General features: G+C 29.7%; 1 protein-coding gene across 1 annotated transcript in view; it reads left to right on the top strand.

The window, feature by feature from the left end:
* The window catches only part of ptprma (protein tyrosine phosphatase receptor type Ma), a 298,397-nt gene that overhangs the window by 181,654 nt on the left and 98,196 nt on the right, over positions 1-18,547 (top strand). Inside the window, 2 exon segments of the mRNA XM_051104590.1 lie at positions 7,263-7,536; positions 14,438-14,474. Of these exon segments, the coding sequence (XP_050960547.1) occupies positions 7,263-7,536; positions 14,438-14,474 (311 nt within the window).

Below are 18,547 nucleotides of genomic sequence, written 5' to 3'. Positions count from 1 at the left end.
CAGAATCCTGAGCGACTCTCACTGACGCTCGTCTGAAAGCACGACAACTAAAGGCCTGTGACTGTAGTGATCGTCACATGATCTGAAGGTGTGATTGGGGCTGCGGTGACCCGTCTCTCTCTCTCTCTCTCTCTCTCTCTCTCTCTCTGTTGTTGTTGATGCAGCTTTTATCGGCTTGTTTTATTGTCCGTGTGCTGATTACGTGTTTCTAACGAGCATCCGCTCACATAGCGCTGCCGCTTCCGGTTGCCATGGCTTCAGCTTCCTCCACGTTAATTAAAGGACGAGTTTGTGAGGTCGCTCGTCCTGGAGGGCAGAATGAGTGAAGGTGACTGAGTTTGAAACAAAAACAAAACAATTTACAGTCATATTTATAACAAACTTCAGTCATTATTACCTTATGTGACACTTACGGTTATTGGACATTTATATTTATATAAAGCAAATTCCAAAAGTCTACACTGACCACACTAAATCACTAAAACTTGTGTATTGATTTATTTGTTTATTTAATTTATTTTAAAGCTAGAAAACACAGTTGTAGAATTTTGAAAGATTATGGATAATTATATCATATTACTACAAATCACTAAAACCTATTAACTGAATGTATTTTATTTTATTTTATTTTATTTTATTTTATTTTATGTTAAAACCTGTGGATTATTTATGTATTTATTTAGCCAATTATCTTGTTTAATTTAATTTAATTTAATTTAATTTTTAATTTAATTTTATTTAATTTAATTTAATTTAATTTTATTTTATCAATAAAATCTGGACAGATTTTGTTAGAATTGTAAAACTTGTGAATGTTATATTAATTTATTTATTTATTCAATTTTTTATTTTATTTTATTTTATTTTATTTTATTTTATTTTATTTTATTTTATTTTATTCAATTAAAGCTCTACAGAATTTGTTATAATTTTAAAACATGTGGATGATTTATTAATTTATTCAGCCAATTATCTTGTTTAATTTAATTTTTAATTTAATTTAATTTAATTTAATTTAATTTAATTTAAATTTAAATTTAAATTTAATTTAATTTAATTTAATTTAATTTAATTTAATTTTTTAATTTAATTTAATTTAATTTTAATTTAATTTAATTTAATTTAATCAATAAAATCTGGACAGATTTTGTTAGAATTGTAAAACTTGTGAATGTTATATTGATTTATTGATTTACCCAATTTTATATTATTTTATTTTATTTTATTTTTTAATTGAAGCTGGACAAACTTTATTAGAATTCTAAAGCCTGTGGATGATTTATTTATTTATTTAGCCAATTATCTTATATTATTTATTTATTTACTTCGATTTAAGCTGGAAAACGTCTGAAAAGTTAGGAATTACAGTATATACTACATCACTAAAAAGCACAAAAATTTTAAACAAATAAGTTTATTTCAATTTATTTATTTATTTTCGATTTAGAAACGTTAGGTATTATATAGTAAAAGATATCTTATATATGTAATAGAAGAAATACATTTAAATAGACACATTCTGCTGGTGGTATCAGACTTTTAAAATCCTCTATGAATCCAAATAGTTGCACATAAGTAATATGTGAATATTCATGAGCATAATATTCATATTCATAATCTGCATGACAGTATGTGTTAATGACTTCTTAATGAAAGACATATACTGAGTGCTAAGAATGAATCTGCAGGAAGTGTTTGTGTTTGCAGTCACATTCACAGCTTGTTTCTGAAAAATGAAGCGTTTTCCTGATGATGATGTGATTGTGGTTCATACGGCTGATTTCAGCGGTGTCGGTGTGTGTCGGTGTGTGTCTGCGGTTCAGCTGAAGGCCTGTAGATCACAGCGGTCGGTGTCATATCTGTAAAGTAATGGCTGGCCTTTAAGTCGGCAGTAAATCTTCAGAAAAGCCTTGTTCTGCTCTTTAGCAGCTGAATTATTCTCTGCTGACGCTCCAGATCTGCCCTTTGTTCTTCTCAGCACCGACTCGCCATTAAACATCTTATCACTCGCCTCTCTGACGCTAATTAATATTTGATGCCGTCTGATCCAAATAGTCTCTGTAGTTGTGTAGGAACACAGGTTCAACTTAAAAGCATTATTTAAAAATAGCTAAATAAAATAAAATAAATATTCCATTTAGTTTTAATACTTATATTAATTATATTTTTTTTCTAACATTTTTAAATTAATTTTATATATTTATTTGATTCCAGATAGCATAAAAACCTGATTTCCCCCCAGAACACGGGTTTATTTTGGTTTCTGCCGAATGTAGGAGTTTGACCTTCTTCCGCTGGAGGATCTGTTCGCTTTCAGCGGATTTACAGCTGAACATCATGTAGGCGATTAGCGAATGAGAAAATGATTCCCGAACAAAGTTATTGATTCTATTAACCTTTGTGAAATAATTCATCCGTGTCTGATTAACCTAAAGCCCCCTTAATTCAATTATCAATCAGTCTGGGATAATGTTCTGCTAATTGCACCAATCACACGTTTTAATTGCGCGTTCGTTTGAAAGAGTCGACCTGCAGTTCTGACTTCACTGCTGCTGTTATGAACAAAAAAAAACAGAGAAATGAGCTTAACAAACAAACACCAAACGCTTTTTAAATGACATTGTTTGATAAAACACAGAAGATGGATGAATAAAATGATGGATGGATGAATAGAAGGATAGATGGAGGGATGCTAGAAGAATGGATGATAGACAGAAGATGATGATGATAGTTGGATGGATGGATGATGATAGATAGATGTATGATTTTGGATGGATGATTTGTTGGATGGATGGATAGATAAATAAATGGATGATGGTTGATTGGGAGGATGGATGGATGATGATGATGGATGGATGAATAATGGATAAAGATGGATGGTTTGTTGGTTGGTTGGTTGGTTAGATAGATGGAGGGATGCTTGATGGATGAAGAATGGATGATAGATAGAGAGAAGATGGATGATGATGGATGGATGGATGATGTTACAGTTTTTCTCAGTCGCTTTGGTGCATTTCTCACAACACTATTTACATTTGCACAACATTTACTTCAACCTCCACAACATTTAGTCATTTGTGCACATCATAGTAGCAGTTTCTCATTCCTTCCAACAAATTGCAAATGCTTTTGGACATGCATCAATTGCTTTCATACAACTCTCTGCTGTTTTATAACATTATCATTTGCTTATGTCATGTCAGTCAAAATTAACTAAACTTGTGAATGCTGAATAGTCATTCCATATAAAACTAATAGTCCTCATTTCATTGCTTGAGTCATTACATACAAAAATGTTGAACTAGTTGTCAAAATCTGTCAAGTAAATTTTATAAAAAATTTTAAATCTTTTTTTTCCTGAAAATGTCTTCTAAATTGAACAATTTCTGCAAATGTGCATGAATGATTTACATACCTATATGTTGTAGGTTCAGTTCCAATATGTACTGCAATATTGTTTACAATTGTGCACAGCTCTACCCAAAGGGAGTTTATGTTTGTTGTAAATAAGGGTGTATTTATTCGTTTGCACAATGCTTTGAATAAATTAGAATTGCAAAGAGCATATGAAAGTAAAAATGTGAAACATACATATTCAGTGTCTTGTACTCAGATACCTCACTAAATACAGTAATGTCTAGCTTTACTGTAGTTTTCAAATGGCTGTGCAAATAGTATATAGTGCTGTCTTGAGCATTTTCAGGAAGTGTCACCAAAATCTGACTTTTTTGCATAGGAAAAAATTTACAGAGTAAACTGTCATAATGAAAACATGACAAAGCCATTTGACTATCTTGTTCATAAACAATGGTGTCAGGACTTTTCATCTTGATGACACTGACACTTTCATTGACATGAATACTTGCTTTTGAGGAATGAGCTATCCATTTTGAGCAAGTGACACGCTTTTGCAGGTTATCAGCTAGGTTTTGCAGTTTGTACTAATTGTTTTGAGAAATGCATTAACTGTTGTGCAAATGTAAATAGTGTTGTGAGAAATGCACCAAAGCGACTGAGAAAAACTGTAAATAGAAGATGGATGATGGTTTGTTGAATGGATGATGGATGGATAGATGAATTCTGGTTTGGATGGATAGATAGATAGATAGATAATGGTTGGTTGATTGGATGGATGGATAGAGGGATGATGGCTTGTTGGTTGGTTGGATAGATGATAGAAGGATAGATATATGGGGGGATGATAGATAGATAGACAGACAGACAGACAGACAGACAGACAGATAGATAGATAGATTGATAGATAGATAGATTGATAGACAGACAGACAGACAGACAGACAGACAGACAGACAGACAGACTGATTGATTGATTGATTGATTGATTGATTGATTGATTGATAGATTGATAGATTGATAGATAGATTGATGGATAGATACTGGTTGGTTGATTGGATGGATGAATGATGGTTTGGATGGATGGTTGGAAAGATGATAGAAGGATAGATATATGGAGGGATGCTGGATAGATAGATAGATAGATAATGGTTGGTTGATTGGATGGATGGATGGATAGAGGGATGATGGTTTGTTGGTTGGTTGGATAGATGGATAGAAGAAGGATAGATAGATGGAGGAATGCTAGATGGATGAAGAATGGATGATAGATAGAATATGGATGATGATTGGGTGGATGGATAGATTGAAGGATGGATAGATGAATTATGAGTTGGATGGCTGGATAGATGGATAATTGTTGGTTATTTGAATGGATGGATGGATGATGTTAAATAGAAGATGGAAGATGGTTTGTTTGTTGGATGGATAGATGAATTATGGTTGTTATTTTGGATGGATGGATGATGGATGGATGGTTAATGGTTGGTTGGTTGTTGGATGGATGATGGATAAATGAGTGGATAGATAGATGGATAATGGTTGGTTAATTGGATGGATGATGATGATGATGGATGATGGATGGATGAATGATGGACAGAAGATGGAAGATGGTTGGTTGGTTGGATAGATGGATAGAAGAAGGATAGATGGAGGGATGCTAGATGGATGAAGAATGGATGATAGGTAGAGAGAAGATGGATGATGATGTTAGATAGATGATGTTAAATAGAAGATGGATGATGGATGGATAGATGGATAATGGTTTGTTAGATGGATGGATAGATAGATAGATAGATGGAAGATGGAAGATGGAAGATGGCTGGATGGATGAATGGATAATGGTTGGTTGATTGTATAAATGGATGGATAGATGGATGATGGTTTGAAGGATGGATGAATAGATAGACTGATAGAATGATAGGTGGCTCACTAAGTGCTGGTCTGACTGTAGTGAACAGGAAGCTGAAGGTGTTGTGTGATGTGTGAGTGTGTAATATTGAGGAGCGATCGTGTGCGGCTCCGTCTCTCGTCGCGCTCGTTTGTCTGGCGTGTTTCTCCATCAGCTGGATTTGTAGGAAGTGCAGAAGTCGTCCGGCCGTAATAACGCGACCCGCGGGCCGGCGGCCCGTAATTTCACCTTCATTTGATTTGTCTCGGCGTGTCTCAGACGGCCCATATCCTCGCTAAGACTCCGGCTCTGGCTTTCCTTATCCGCCCGGAGAATTGGAGAAAAAAGCTTCACATCCGTCTTTTCGTATTCCATTATTTCTCCTCCGTATCAAGCGCGCCGAGACCCGACTCTGTAATTTCGCTGCTGTTTGGCTCTTTTTCTCTGGGCTTGAGCAGAAATTCAGCCTGCGTGTCAAAGTTCAGCGTTTTAATATCTGAGAATAGCGAGGCAGGACTGCGATCCGGTTTTATTTCATACTGTTTAAATCCCCTGCAGATGGATCTGGCCGCTCGGCGCCGTAAATTAGACGGTTCTGTCGCGAGCCTCGGGCCGCCGGCTTTAGCCAGTTAATTAAATGTGTTCGGAGGAAGACTCTTGGCTAACGCCGCGGCGCCGGTGCCGGTCCAGCGCCGGCCGCCAGCGGATTATCCCGGCTAAACACTGTCCTGTTGAAGCAAACATGGAGTCGGTGTGTTTTCCAGGAACCTGATTCTCCAGCGTTACGCACTCATATGTTACTGCTGAAGCCATTTGGCTGATGTGTGTTTGTGATTTGCCAGTCAGATGTGATTGGTAAGAATCGCAGTGAAACACCAGATTCTACTGGAAGCTCAAACCTTCTTGCACACGTTTCAGAATGCCATCACTTGCAATATACATATATATAGATTTAGATATACATATTTTAGATTTAGATTACATATTTTTATATTTTATATTAGTAAAAAGGGTCAGGTGTCGTGTCAGAATGCCATCACTTACAAAAAAAAAAAAATTGTTATATTATTATATTTTAATGTAAAAAAAAAAAAAAAAATATATATATATATATATATATATATATATATGTATAAATTAATTTTTTTAAATACTATATTTATTATATGAAATATATTTATATATGAATTTCTAATGTATATATTTTTTAATGACATATTTTATGTATTTTTAAAGACTTTATCTTATACGTAAATTGTTTTTTATTTCTTTGCATATTTTTCGATTACATATTTTATATTTGTATATAATTACATTTATATATACATTAATTTAACATTTTTAAAATAGATTTTATAACTTTTAAATTACATATTTTATATATTATGTGCTTTATGTATATATATATATAATTTTTTTAAATACTATATATATTATATGAAATATATATTCATATAAATTTTTAATGTATTTTTTAGATTACATGTTTTGTATAATTGTATAGAATTTATCTGATTATTTATCTGATTTATCTGTCAATTGTTTATATTTCTTTGTATATTTTTAGATTACATATTTTATATTTTTATCCAATTTAATTTATATATTAGTTATTTTAAACAGATTTTAAATTACATATATTTTATATATTATGTGATTTATTTTTTTTATGAATAATGTTATTTAATTTATGTACGTTTTTATTTACTTTTTTTTTACATATAAATAATAATGTCCTGAACTGTCTATTTATATATTTTGTATATTTTTATATTACACATTTATTTATTTATGAAGATCATCCAGTCAGTAAAAAATAATCTATAACAGCCTTATTATGTATATAAAATAATGAATAATATAATAACAAAATTATTTTAGTGTAGTAAATATTGTTCAATCACATTTTTGAGTGACATTTTTTTTTATTGTATTTCATTGTATTTGAGAAGTATATTTCCAGTTGGTCCTCAGAATTGTGATTCCGCTCACGTTGTTCCCGTGTGTTTCTCCCGCAGTGTGTATCAGGTGGTGGTTGAAGAAGAGCGCCCGCGTCGTTCTCGGAGAGCGGCTGAAATCCTGCGCTGTTATCCCATTCCCATCCACTTCCAGAACGCGTCCGGGCTCAACTTGCAGTACTACTTCGCCGCCGAGTTCCCGGCCGCTCGCATCCAGGCGCCGCTGCCCTTCACCGTCGGAGACAACCGCACCTACGACGGCTACTGGAACCTTCCTCTGCTGCCGCACAAGAGCTACAGCGTCTACTATCAGGCCGTCAGCACGGCCAACGGGGTGAGAACGCGCTAAAACACACTATGATCATGAATCAAACATCAGGCATCTGATCACTGAGTAAAGCAGCAGCAGATGACTGAGGAATCATTCCTGTCTGGAGCTCAAACAAACACTCAACTTTAATACTTTAGTGTGTAATGTAATCCTAAAGTCATCACACACGTATATCAGTGTTCTGCCTAAGTGTAATCGTCTCTGAAGGAGAAAAACAGTGGTTATATGAGAGAAACTCAAGCAGGTAATTAGCAGCCAGTGGGCCGAGAATAATTTAAACGCTGCCCTTTACAATGAAACCAGACTCCATTTTTTATTGTTATTTATTGTGACGCAGCCTTAAAGTGGAACTTTTTCTCACTCTGGTGCGCTCTGGTGCGCAATTAAAATAACAGCATGTTTATATATATTTTTATATTATTTATTTTATATGCAAATAATCAGTTTCTTTTCTGCGTATATATATTTACATATTTATCTGTTTTTAAATATGTATTCATATTAAACTATTTTACTTATTTATTTATTTTATTAATTATTCATTTACAGTTTTGGACTTATACAATGGTATTTTTGAATGTGACGAACCATTTAGTTTTAAAATCTTCTACAACAGCCTTTCGAATGAATCATTACTAAATAATGATCTCATTTATTTTATATGTAAATTATTTATTTTATTTATTTTCATATTTATTTTTATATTATATGTTTTATATTATTCTTTAATTTAATTTATATATCAATTATTTGTCATGTATATAGATTTAAAAAAAATAATGATTTTAATGCACCATGATACATTATCAAAAACCATATATATATATATATTATATGTTAATAATGTTATTGATGGTACTATCATTATATTCATATAAAATAATCTATATAAAATTATGAATAATATAACAAAAAGAAAAGAAAAGAATTCACTGAAATATATAATTAAAATAATTTTGATTATTTCGATTTTATATTTTATTTATTTACATATTCATTTTATTTATTACTATATTTTTATTTTTATAGTTTTTTTTTCTTTACCATTGATTGCTACCAAGAATAAATTTATTTATTTATTTATTGAAGTGGCTAAAATGATCTATTAATATAATAACACAAAATAAAAATAAATAAAATGTAAATAAATTTAAATAAAATAAATTGCTGAAAGATTTGAGTGAATAACGTAAGACTCTTGCGATATAGCAGCATCTTCCGTGGCTGTGATGAATGGCGTGCTCCGGGTCAAGTGTGCTGTGTTTTGGGCTCATTGCTGTAAAATAATGTTTCCAGCGTTCTTCACGTCGCATGCTGCTGTTCTTTAATTGCTCCCAATTAGCAGAGCGCCAGCAATTACAGGAGGCAGTTTCTGTTCTCCCGGGTGACGCTCGTTTACAGAGAAACAGAAGTCCACGAGAGCACGACTGACCTTCAGCGCTTCAGACGCTCTTCCTCCTCCAATTATTTCCTTTCAGAAGTCCCACATTTATTTGGCTTCTTCAGTGTCTGCACAACAACCGCGCTGGATGTTTTGGCGAGGTCAGATTACGGCCTGCCGTTTTCAGATGCTTATTAGCAGGTTTAGAGTTCATATGAACGAACGAACATCTGCAGGAATCTGTGGATCTGAATGAAGGGTTTATTAACAGCACTAGATTGTGAAAAGCAGCTGAATGTGGAGAATCTGATGACTGTCTGGCCAGAGTGTAAAAGATCATAGATCTGTGACCTCTTCGATCAGCGAGTGCGCTCCGTACGTGCTCACTTTTGCACATTTGCACGTCTTTTAAAGCCTTTTATATAAAAATATTTCAGCGGTTGTATACATTTCACCCATTAGAACACACTAAGAGCTAAGTTCAGGTGTTTGTGAGCTGTTTCGTGTAAAACTGAAAGTTTTTGAGATCGCACGATCTCTGCAGTGTTAAAAATAAGGCTTGCCCACATCGCTTTAGTGATAAGACTTTAAAATAGCAAACAGGGAAAACAAAAAAAGACGTGACTTATTTTGCATCCAGCTAGCCAACTCTGTCGAAGCTGTTGTCGTAGCCTAGCAGGCGGGGAAGCTCATGAACGCCGGACGCACAAGTACTCCGGCGCTTTTGCCCCAAGGCTGCCGAGGCTGGCTTTGCCAAGCCAACATCAAAGTTAGTTCGCTAACTTTAGCTTCTAGTTATTATTATTATTACGTTTATTTAAAATTTTTATAATAATTTTTATACACTGTATTTATTTATTTAAATGCACCATGGTACATGACCAAAAACCATGGTTTTATTATTTATTATTATTATTATTATTATTATTACATTTATTTACAATTTTTATAATAATTTTTATACACTTTTATAATAATTTAAACACACCATGCTACATGACCAAAAACCATGGTTTTATTATTTATTTATTTATTTAAATGCACCATGGTACATGACCGAAAAGCATGTTTTACTATTATTATTATTATTATTATTATTATTATTTATTATTATTACATTTATTTAAAATTTTTATAAGAGTTTTTATTTATTTATTTATTGGATTGCACCATAGTACATGACCAAAAACCATAGTTTTATTATTTATTTTTATTATTATTACATATATTTTTATATTTTTTAAACAATTATAATAATTTTTATATACTTTTTACATTATTTATTTATTTATTTATTTATTTAAATGCACCATTGCACATGACCACCAAAAATGTGCAAAGCTAATAAATAAATAAATAAATTGTATTTTATATATATATATATATATATATATATATATATATATATATATATATTATATTATTATATTATATTATTGTTATATTATTATTATTATTATTATATATAAATATATATATATATATTATATTATATATTATATATTTATATATAAATTACTGGTCTATCTTTATAAAAATTCCATGCTACTTTCGCAGTGTATGTTAAAAAACATAATTTAATGGTAAAAATATATAAATTACTTTTAAAAGAAAAATAACATAATAACCAAAAAGAATATGAAAGTAAATAAAAACTGAAAAAATAAATAAAGAAATAATGATTATATATATTCATTATTTATTCATATATATAACACAATACACGTAAAACAATATAAAGCAATATAAAATGTGTTGCATTATTGTGTCCGGCTTTGGTTGAAGAGGCTGAATTTGCAGGCAATAAAAGTGAAGTGAGGACGGCATCACATTAAACGCTCGACTCTGAGCTTCAGCTGTTCACGGATGCATTATTAACACTCCAGTCTAATTGGAAATTAGAATTATCAGCCATCTCTCTTTTTTATATGCAAATTGACCCTAATGAAAAGGCGATCCTTTATTTCAGCGCAGGAGAGGGAGACGCTTCGCCGTTAGAGGATTCAGGGTGTCTAATTGGAGCCTCTCGGCCCACAGCGAACAAGTGTGTGTGTGTGTGTGTGTGAGACGAACATCTCTCACGCTGCTTTACTCTGTTATAAAACACCTCTTCTCGATGTGTGTGTGCATTATAATACCTGTGTGTGTGTTTGTGCTGTGTAAATATGTGCTCGGTGTGTGAGTGTGTGTGTGTGTGTTGTTTGCTCTCTGCAGTCTGGCGGTAAGGTCAGGTAAAGCGTCTTCAGAAAGAGGCTTATTAGAGAAAACGAGCTCCAGCCGTCGCTCCGGGAATCCACACGAGCCGCTTCAGATCAAACTTCTCGTGGCCTTTTGGTGTTTATCAGCACAAACGTCACGCCATACTGAGATTCAGACGTTTAGAGCGTGTTACGGGGCACGGCGGTCACGAAAACACACAAATATCATGGAAAATGAGTTTTCTCTGCTCTGAAATGTCATTTTTATAGTCATTTGCACAATAAGTATAAATACAAAAAGTCATCTAGTACAAAAAATTATTTATATTATGATGATTCATATTATATCGTAATTATAATTATTTTTATGCATACCAGTTAACATTTATTTGTAAACATTTACAACTATTTATTTAAAAATATTAATATATTCAGTTATTTTATTAGTTTTTTAATAGTTTTTATTTTCTTTGTTTTTTCAATTTAATTTTAGTAGTTTTGTGATTTTGTAATTTTTATTAGCTGTTTTTAATGTCTGTATATTCTTATTAATTTTAATTTAGTTTTAGTTATTTTAGTACATGAAGAAAATGATATCCTTTATTTAATAAATGTATATATTTTTTATTTTTGCCTGTCAATTTTTTGTTAGTTTTTATTTTTGTATTTGTTCTTTTTTTTAATTTCATTTTTGTTTTTAATTTTAGTAATTTTGTGGTTTTGTCATTTTTATTAGCTGTTTTTAATGTCTGTATATTATTCTTAATTTTATTTCAGTTTTAGGTATTTTAGTACATGACGAAAATGATATCATTTATTTCTTTTAAATTGTTTTACATTTTTCATTAGTTTTTATTTTTGTATTTATGTTCTTTTTTTATTTTTTTATTTAATTTTTTTTAGTTTAATTTTGCTTTTTAGTATCTATACTTTCTTAATATTTTTTTTCTTAATTTTACTTAAAGTTTTAGTGATTTTATTAATGTTTCCATGAATATTAGCCGACTTTATTTGTAAGACACGAGCGCTGCACAACCGGTAAAAGTGGAAACTTGTTCGATGCTCTCGTTTGCTGAAACTCAGTCCTCTGAGTCTGAATTGACAGCAGTACGGTCTGGCGTTCGGCGTCTCGTTTCCTGTAAAATGTCCCGCCGGCCGTGGCAGGAGTCTGATGGAAGTGAGACCACACAGCGTTTCTGGAACAGCAGTCGCTGCTTTTCCATCGAGTGCGTTTTACGCTCAAACTAAGCAGCAGATTTGTGTTTGTGTGGAGCAGAAGCGGCTCATGAAGCGTCTGCTGCTGAGATTCAGTGCTGTCTGGAGGCCTTTTCTCATTTGCTCAATCAGTAGCACTTGTCTGGTTGCATATAAACGGCCTTAAAAACAAAATCAATTTACTTGAAAAGCAGAATTGCGTGAGATAATCAGCCTTGTTTTCAGAGAAAATATCTTCAATCAAGTTCATTTGTTTCATTGTGTTGTTTTGTTAAGCAGAAATCTCACTGGTCTTATTTTAGTATCACTGAGAAAGTATTTTTGTTAATATTTTGAACAAGTTTTTATTTTTGTGTTTATTTTCTTGTTTTTAATTTTAGTTATTTTGTTTTTTTAATCATTTTTATTAGCTGTTTTAATGTCTATGTATTTTTATTAATTTTATTTCAGTTTCAGTTAATTTAGTACATGAAAAAAATGATATCATTTATTTCATAAATGTATTTTTTTCCCTGTCAATTATTTAAATTATTTTTTTATTTTTTTATTTTTGTATTTATTTTATTTAATTTTTTTTTAAATTTAGTTTTTGTTTTTTTGTGAGTGCTTTTGTGTGCTTTTATAATTTTTATTAGCTGTCTATATTTTCTTATTAATTTTATTTCAGTTTTAGGTATTTTAGTACATGAAGAAAATTATATTATTTATTTCATAAATGTGTATATTTTTTATTGTTTTTTTTGGCAGTTATTTTAATTTTGTTATTTGTTTTTATTTTTGTATTTATTTTCTTTTTCAGTTTAATATTTGTTTTTAATTGTAGTAATTTTGTGTGATTTTGTCATTTTTATTAGCTGTTTTTAATGTCTATATATTCTTATTAATTTTATTTCAGTTTTAGTTGTTTTAGTACATGAAGAAGATTACATCATTTATTTCATGATTGTATTTATTTATTTTTTTTCTGTCAGTTTTTATTTTTGTATTTATTTTCTTTTTTTATTTAATTAATTTTTAATTGTTACATTTTAGCAATTTTGAGTGATTTTATTATTTTTATTAGCTGTTTTTAATGTCTATATATTCATATAAGTTTTATTTCAGTTTTAGTTATTTTAATACATGAAGAAAAATAATTTATTTCATAAATGTATATATTATTTATTATTATTATTATTATTATTATTATTATTATTTTAAATTTATTAGTTTTTATTTTTGTATTTATTTTCTTTTTTAATTTATTTAATTTTTAATTGTTACATTTAAGTAATTTTGAGTGATTTTATTATTTTTATAAGCTGTGTTTTAGGTCTGTATATTCATATTAATTTTATTTCACTTTTATTTATTTTAACACATGAATAATAAATGTATATTTTATTTATTATTATTATTATTATTATTATTATTATTATTTTAAATTTATTAAAATGTTTTTTTGTATTTTCTTTTTTTTTCAATTTTGTAATAAATGTGTGTGTGTGTGTGTGTGTGTATATATATATATATATATATATTGTCATGTATTATTATTAGTATTTTTACATTTTAATAAATTTTTTTTTATTTCTAATTTAATTTTTAATTGTTAAATTTTAGTAATTTTGTGTGATTTTGTAATTTTTATTAGCTGCTTTTAATGTCTATATATTCTTATTAATTTTTTTTTCCAATTTTAGTTATTTTAGAAGTTTTTATGTTTATTTATTTATTTATTTATTTTTATTTTACATTTTCTTAGTTTTAATTTCAGTACTGTTTAACAGTAATAAGTAATAACAGTAGCATATTTTAAAGTAAATTGATCTTGGTTTAAGAAATGTTATATATTTTTACAGGGAAACAAGGCAAATAGTACAAGATGTTAAGATAGAAGAACATTAACATCATGATTTTCTGTAAATCTGCTTTAAAAACCTGCACTTGAAACCTAATCATATAAATGTGCAAGATGACAGGTGAAAATAAGTGATGATTTTGAGAAAATGAGACTCATTAAATGTTGTGCATCAGTGTTTGCATCTCATGTGACACAAAACTAATGATTTCCCTTTTTACCTCTGTGTCTCTCTCTCTCTCTGTCTCTGTGTCTCTGTGTCTCTCGCAGGAAACTAAGATCGATTGTGTTCGCGTGGCCACTAAAGGTGGGTCTGTGTGAGAGTAATCGAGTGCACTGATTGAAACATGTTCCCTAAAGCCGAACAGCGCTGCCAGTGATTCCAGCATGTCTGCACAAATGACTGCGGCTGTGCTCCTGATGGAGAAACTCACTGCACACCCATCACTAACATACTGCATCTCTACACCATATCAAACACAATGCATTATGATAAACATAAATACGCTTTATTTCAGGCACATCTGATCAGATCAAGTGTTGAAATCACAGCAGATATAGAGCGCAACAGTCCGGAAGTCAAAATCCTTATTTTTCCAGATGTGAATTTATTTTTAAAGGTAACTTACGAAGACAGACCTACTTCGGTCATTAATCAGTGGTATTTTTTAGATAGTTGCATTTAACAGCAGAGTTCCTGATGGAAAAACTACATTTCCCATGATTCCGTGAGAAAATCTCCACCAATCAGACGATCAAAACAAGCGAAACGCAACAAAAAACTGTTGATCTCCCTTCTCTACGCTCTTAAACTGCTTATGTACATTATATAATATTACTATATACACAATCAACAGCTTTAAATCAAGTAGTTTTATATTTATTCTAATTTTTTTCAATGATTGTCATTTGTAATAAGTTTACAGTCTCAAACCTTTATCTTTTTGTCAGTTTTCAAGTAATTTTTTTTATTTAAAAAAAAAAAAACAAATTAATATATATATATATATATATATATATATAAAACAATATATATGATATTGCAAAATTATGATTTTACTCCAAAGTCAAAAAATTATATTTTGCATAAAGATTTAGCATTTTACCATAGCATACTATACCACTTAATAATACCATATTTTTTAAATAATGAAAAATAATAATAATAAATTATTAATAAATAAAATATAAAAAAAAATATATATATATATATATAATTTTATTTAAAAAATAGATAATGTTTTTTATTTAATTTATATATTATGATAATATTTAATGACTACTTTTTATATCATAGTAATATTTGTTTTAATAACTGTTTGTTTGTAAATGCTATTTAGTAATGTCTTAAATAAGAAGAATTAACTTTAAAAGGAAAACAGAATTGCAATAGTTTAAAGTAATGTAAAAATGTGTTTAATTGTCATGAAAACACAATGCTTAATGCTATTCTTCATGCTTTTAAAAATAGCTGTAATTGTCTTAATGCAAAAATAAAAATAAATATTAAAAATAAGTTATATTTTGCATGAATATTTTGCATTTTCCTTAAATTTACCTTAATGCAAAAATTTAATTTACTTTGATATGATAGTAATATTTGTTTTAATAACTATTATATTTTGCATAAAGATTTAGCATTTTCCTTAAATAGCATAAAAATAAAAATAATTACAAATAATAATAATAATAATGATAATAATAAAATATGAATAATAAATAACATATAAAAAATAAAAATATCAATAAATAGATTTATAAAAAAAAATTATATTATAATATAATTATAATGCTTATTGCTATTCATGCTTTTAAAAATAGGTGTAATTGTCTTAATGCAAAAATAAAAATAAATATTAAAAATCAATTATATTTTGCATAAATATTTAGCATTTTCCTGAAATGTACTTTACTGTAATGCAAAAATAATGATGTTTTTAATTTACCGTTTATATGATGGTAATATTTGTTTTAATAACTTTAATTTATGCTTATTTATATTTTGTAATGTCTTAAAAACGAAGACAAATCAACTTCAAAAGTAAAAGAGGTGTGATTTCCTTAATGCAAAACAATAAATAAATGAAATCACACCTGAATCGTTCGTACGCTTTGATGCTCTTAAGTGGCCGGTGCTTAATCAGAATGAACAAAACACACTGTGATTGGGTCTCATTGAAAGCACAATCACCAAATGTGATGTTGAATAGCAGAAGTGAGCGCTGGACGGCTCTGAGGGGAATCATCTCACACGGCGACAGATGGAGAATCGCTCCGCTGAAAACTGGATGGCTTCACGTACGGCGCCGGTGTTTTTGTGTTTTTTGACCTCTGGTGGACCGTTAGAAGACTTCGGCGGCAGTTAGCGAAGCGCGGGCCTTTTCTCGCCGCTGTTTGCGATTTAATTGAGCACAGATGGTGCATAATCTATTTTCCTGTCTACATGCCACGTCTCTAATGGTGTCAAGCCTGTTCGATGCAAATGAGAGTTGGTGGCTTTAGTTTCGAAGACGGTCGTGAACACCAAACCCATCTGACGCGCACAATCCTTTATTGTTTGTCCGAATTAAAATGGTTTTGCACGAGCTGTAGCGGTTGCGCTCTATACCTGTCGATCACGACACACATGAAGGGTAGATGTTTAGTGTTTTCCACATGCAGTAATTCACTGACCTTCAGTGTCCAGCTGTTTTTACTCACTGAGCATGTGAATAAAATCTTTCTGTCTTTCTCAAGCTCTTTTCCAAAGCCCTCGTGAGCCGCCGCTGCATCAATCTGAAATACAACCTCAAAGGTGGTGATCTGGAGCACTACATAGGCAGCACATCCACTAAGCTAACAATGCCATACTTGAAAAATAAGCACACAAATATTGGATGAAAGAGTCAATTCACAATGAGATTTGACTATCTGTATTAGTTTGTGGTCTTGAATGAAATATCTATAATCAAAGTTTCTCTTGATTTTTCTGCCAGTTTATATTCTGCCAGTGACTTTTCTGCATGTTATAGCCGAAATAAAAAATATTAGTTAAAGTAGAAATGTAATTAATGTCATAATTATAATAAAAAATCAAAATTGACATACTGGGTCATAATTATGAAGAAGTTATAATTAAAAGAAAAAAGTCAAAATTGATGTAGTACGTCATAATTATAAGATAAAAAAGTAACAATAGAGAAAAGGACAAATTATGAGATAAAAAAATCATAATTATGAGATAAAAGTCACTGATATGAGAAAAGGGTCCAAAATATATTTTGTCATTGAGAAAAAGCCAAATTATGGCATAGAAGAGTCATAGTTACGAGATAAAATTAATAAATGTATGAAAAGAATCAAATTATGGCATGCTAAGTCATAATTGAAAAAACAAAACAAATTATGAAACAAAAAGTCATAATTAAGAAAAAAATTAATTATGAGATAAAAAGTCATAATTGAGAAAAATCTATTTATGAGATAAAAATCATAAACAGAAGAAAATGACCAAATTAAGACATACTAAGTCATAATTGTGAGATAAAAAGCCATAACTGAGAAAAACAAAACAAAACAAAACAAAACAAAAATGAGATAAGTCATAATTGCAAAGAAATAAAATAGAATAATAATAATAAAAAAATATGAGATTAAAAAAAGATAATTTAGAAAAATCTAATTATGAGATAAAAATTATAAACAGAAGAAAATGATGGCATACGAAGTTACAATTGTGAGATAAAAAGTCATAATGGAGAAAAACTCAAATTATGAGATTAAAATCATTAATATGATACAATGACCAAAAATAAATAAATAAAAATGAATAAAAACTCAAAAGTGAAATATGTGAATGCATTGGTAAAAATATTTTCATTTTTAAAAAATAATGTACATTTTTCAGTCGTAATTGTGAGATAAAAAGTCATAAGTGAGAAAAATCTAAATTATGAGGTAAAAAGTAATAATGTACTAATAAATAATGTAATTGTTTAGTATTACATAAATAGAAAAAAGGACCAAATTATGACATACTAAGTTGTAAGTATGAGATAAAGAGTCATAATTGAGAAAAATCTAATTATGAGATAAAAAGTCAGAATCATGAGTCACTGATATGGGAAAAAGGGTTCAAATTATGTGATACCAAGTCATAATTATAAAAAATATATATAATTATTAGATAAAGTCATAAATATGAGAAAAGGTTCCAAATGATGACATACTAAGATAAAATTATTAGATGATAAGTCATAATTGAGAAAAAGGTCAAAAGTATGACAAACTGAGATATAATTATGAGATTTTTTAAAAAAGTAAAAGAAAAAAGTTATGAAATACCAAGTCATAATTTTGAGATAAAAGTCATGATTATGATTAAAAAAGATTAATTCGTTT

This window comes from Labeo rohita, unplaced genomic scaffold (assembly GCF_022985175.1).
Source record: "Labeo rohita strain BAU-BD-2019 unplaced genomic scaffold, IGBB_LRoh.1.0 scaffold_75, whole genome shotgun sequence".
NCBI classification, from domain to species: Eukaryota; Metazoa; Chordata; class Actinopteri; order Cypriniformes; family Cyprinidae; genus Labeo; species Labeo rohita.
This window is presented reverse-complemented; position numbering and strand designations above follow the sequence as displayed.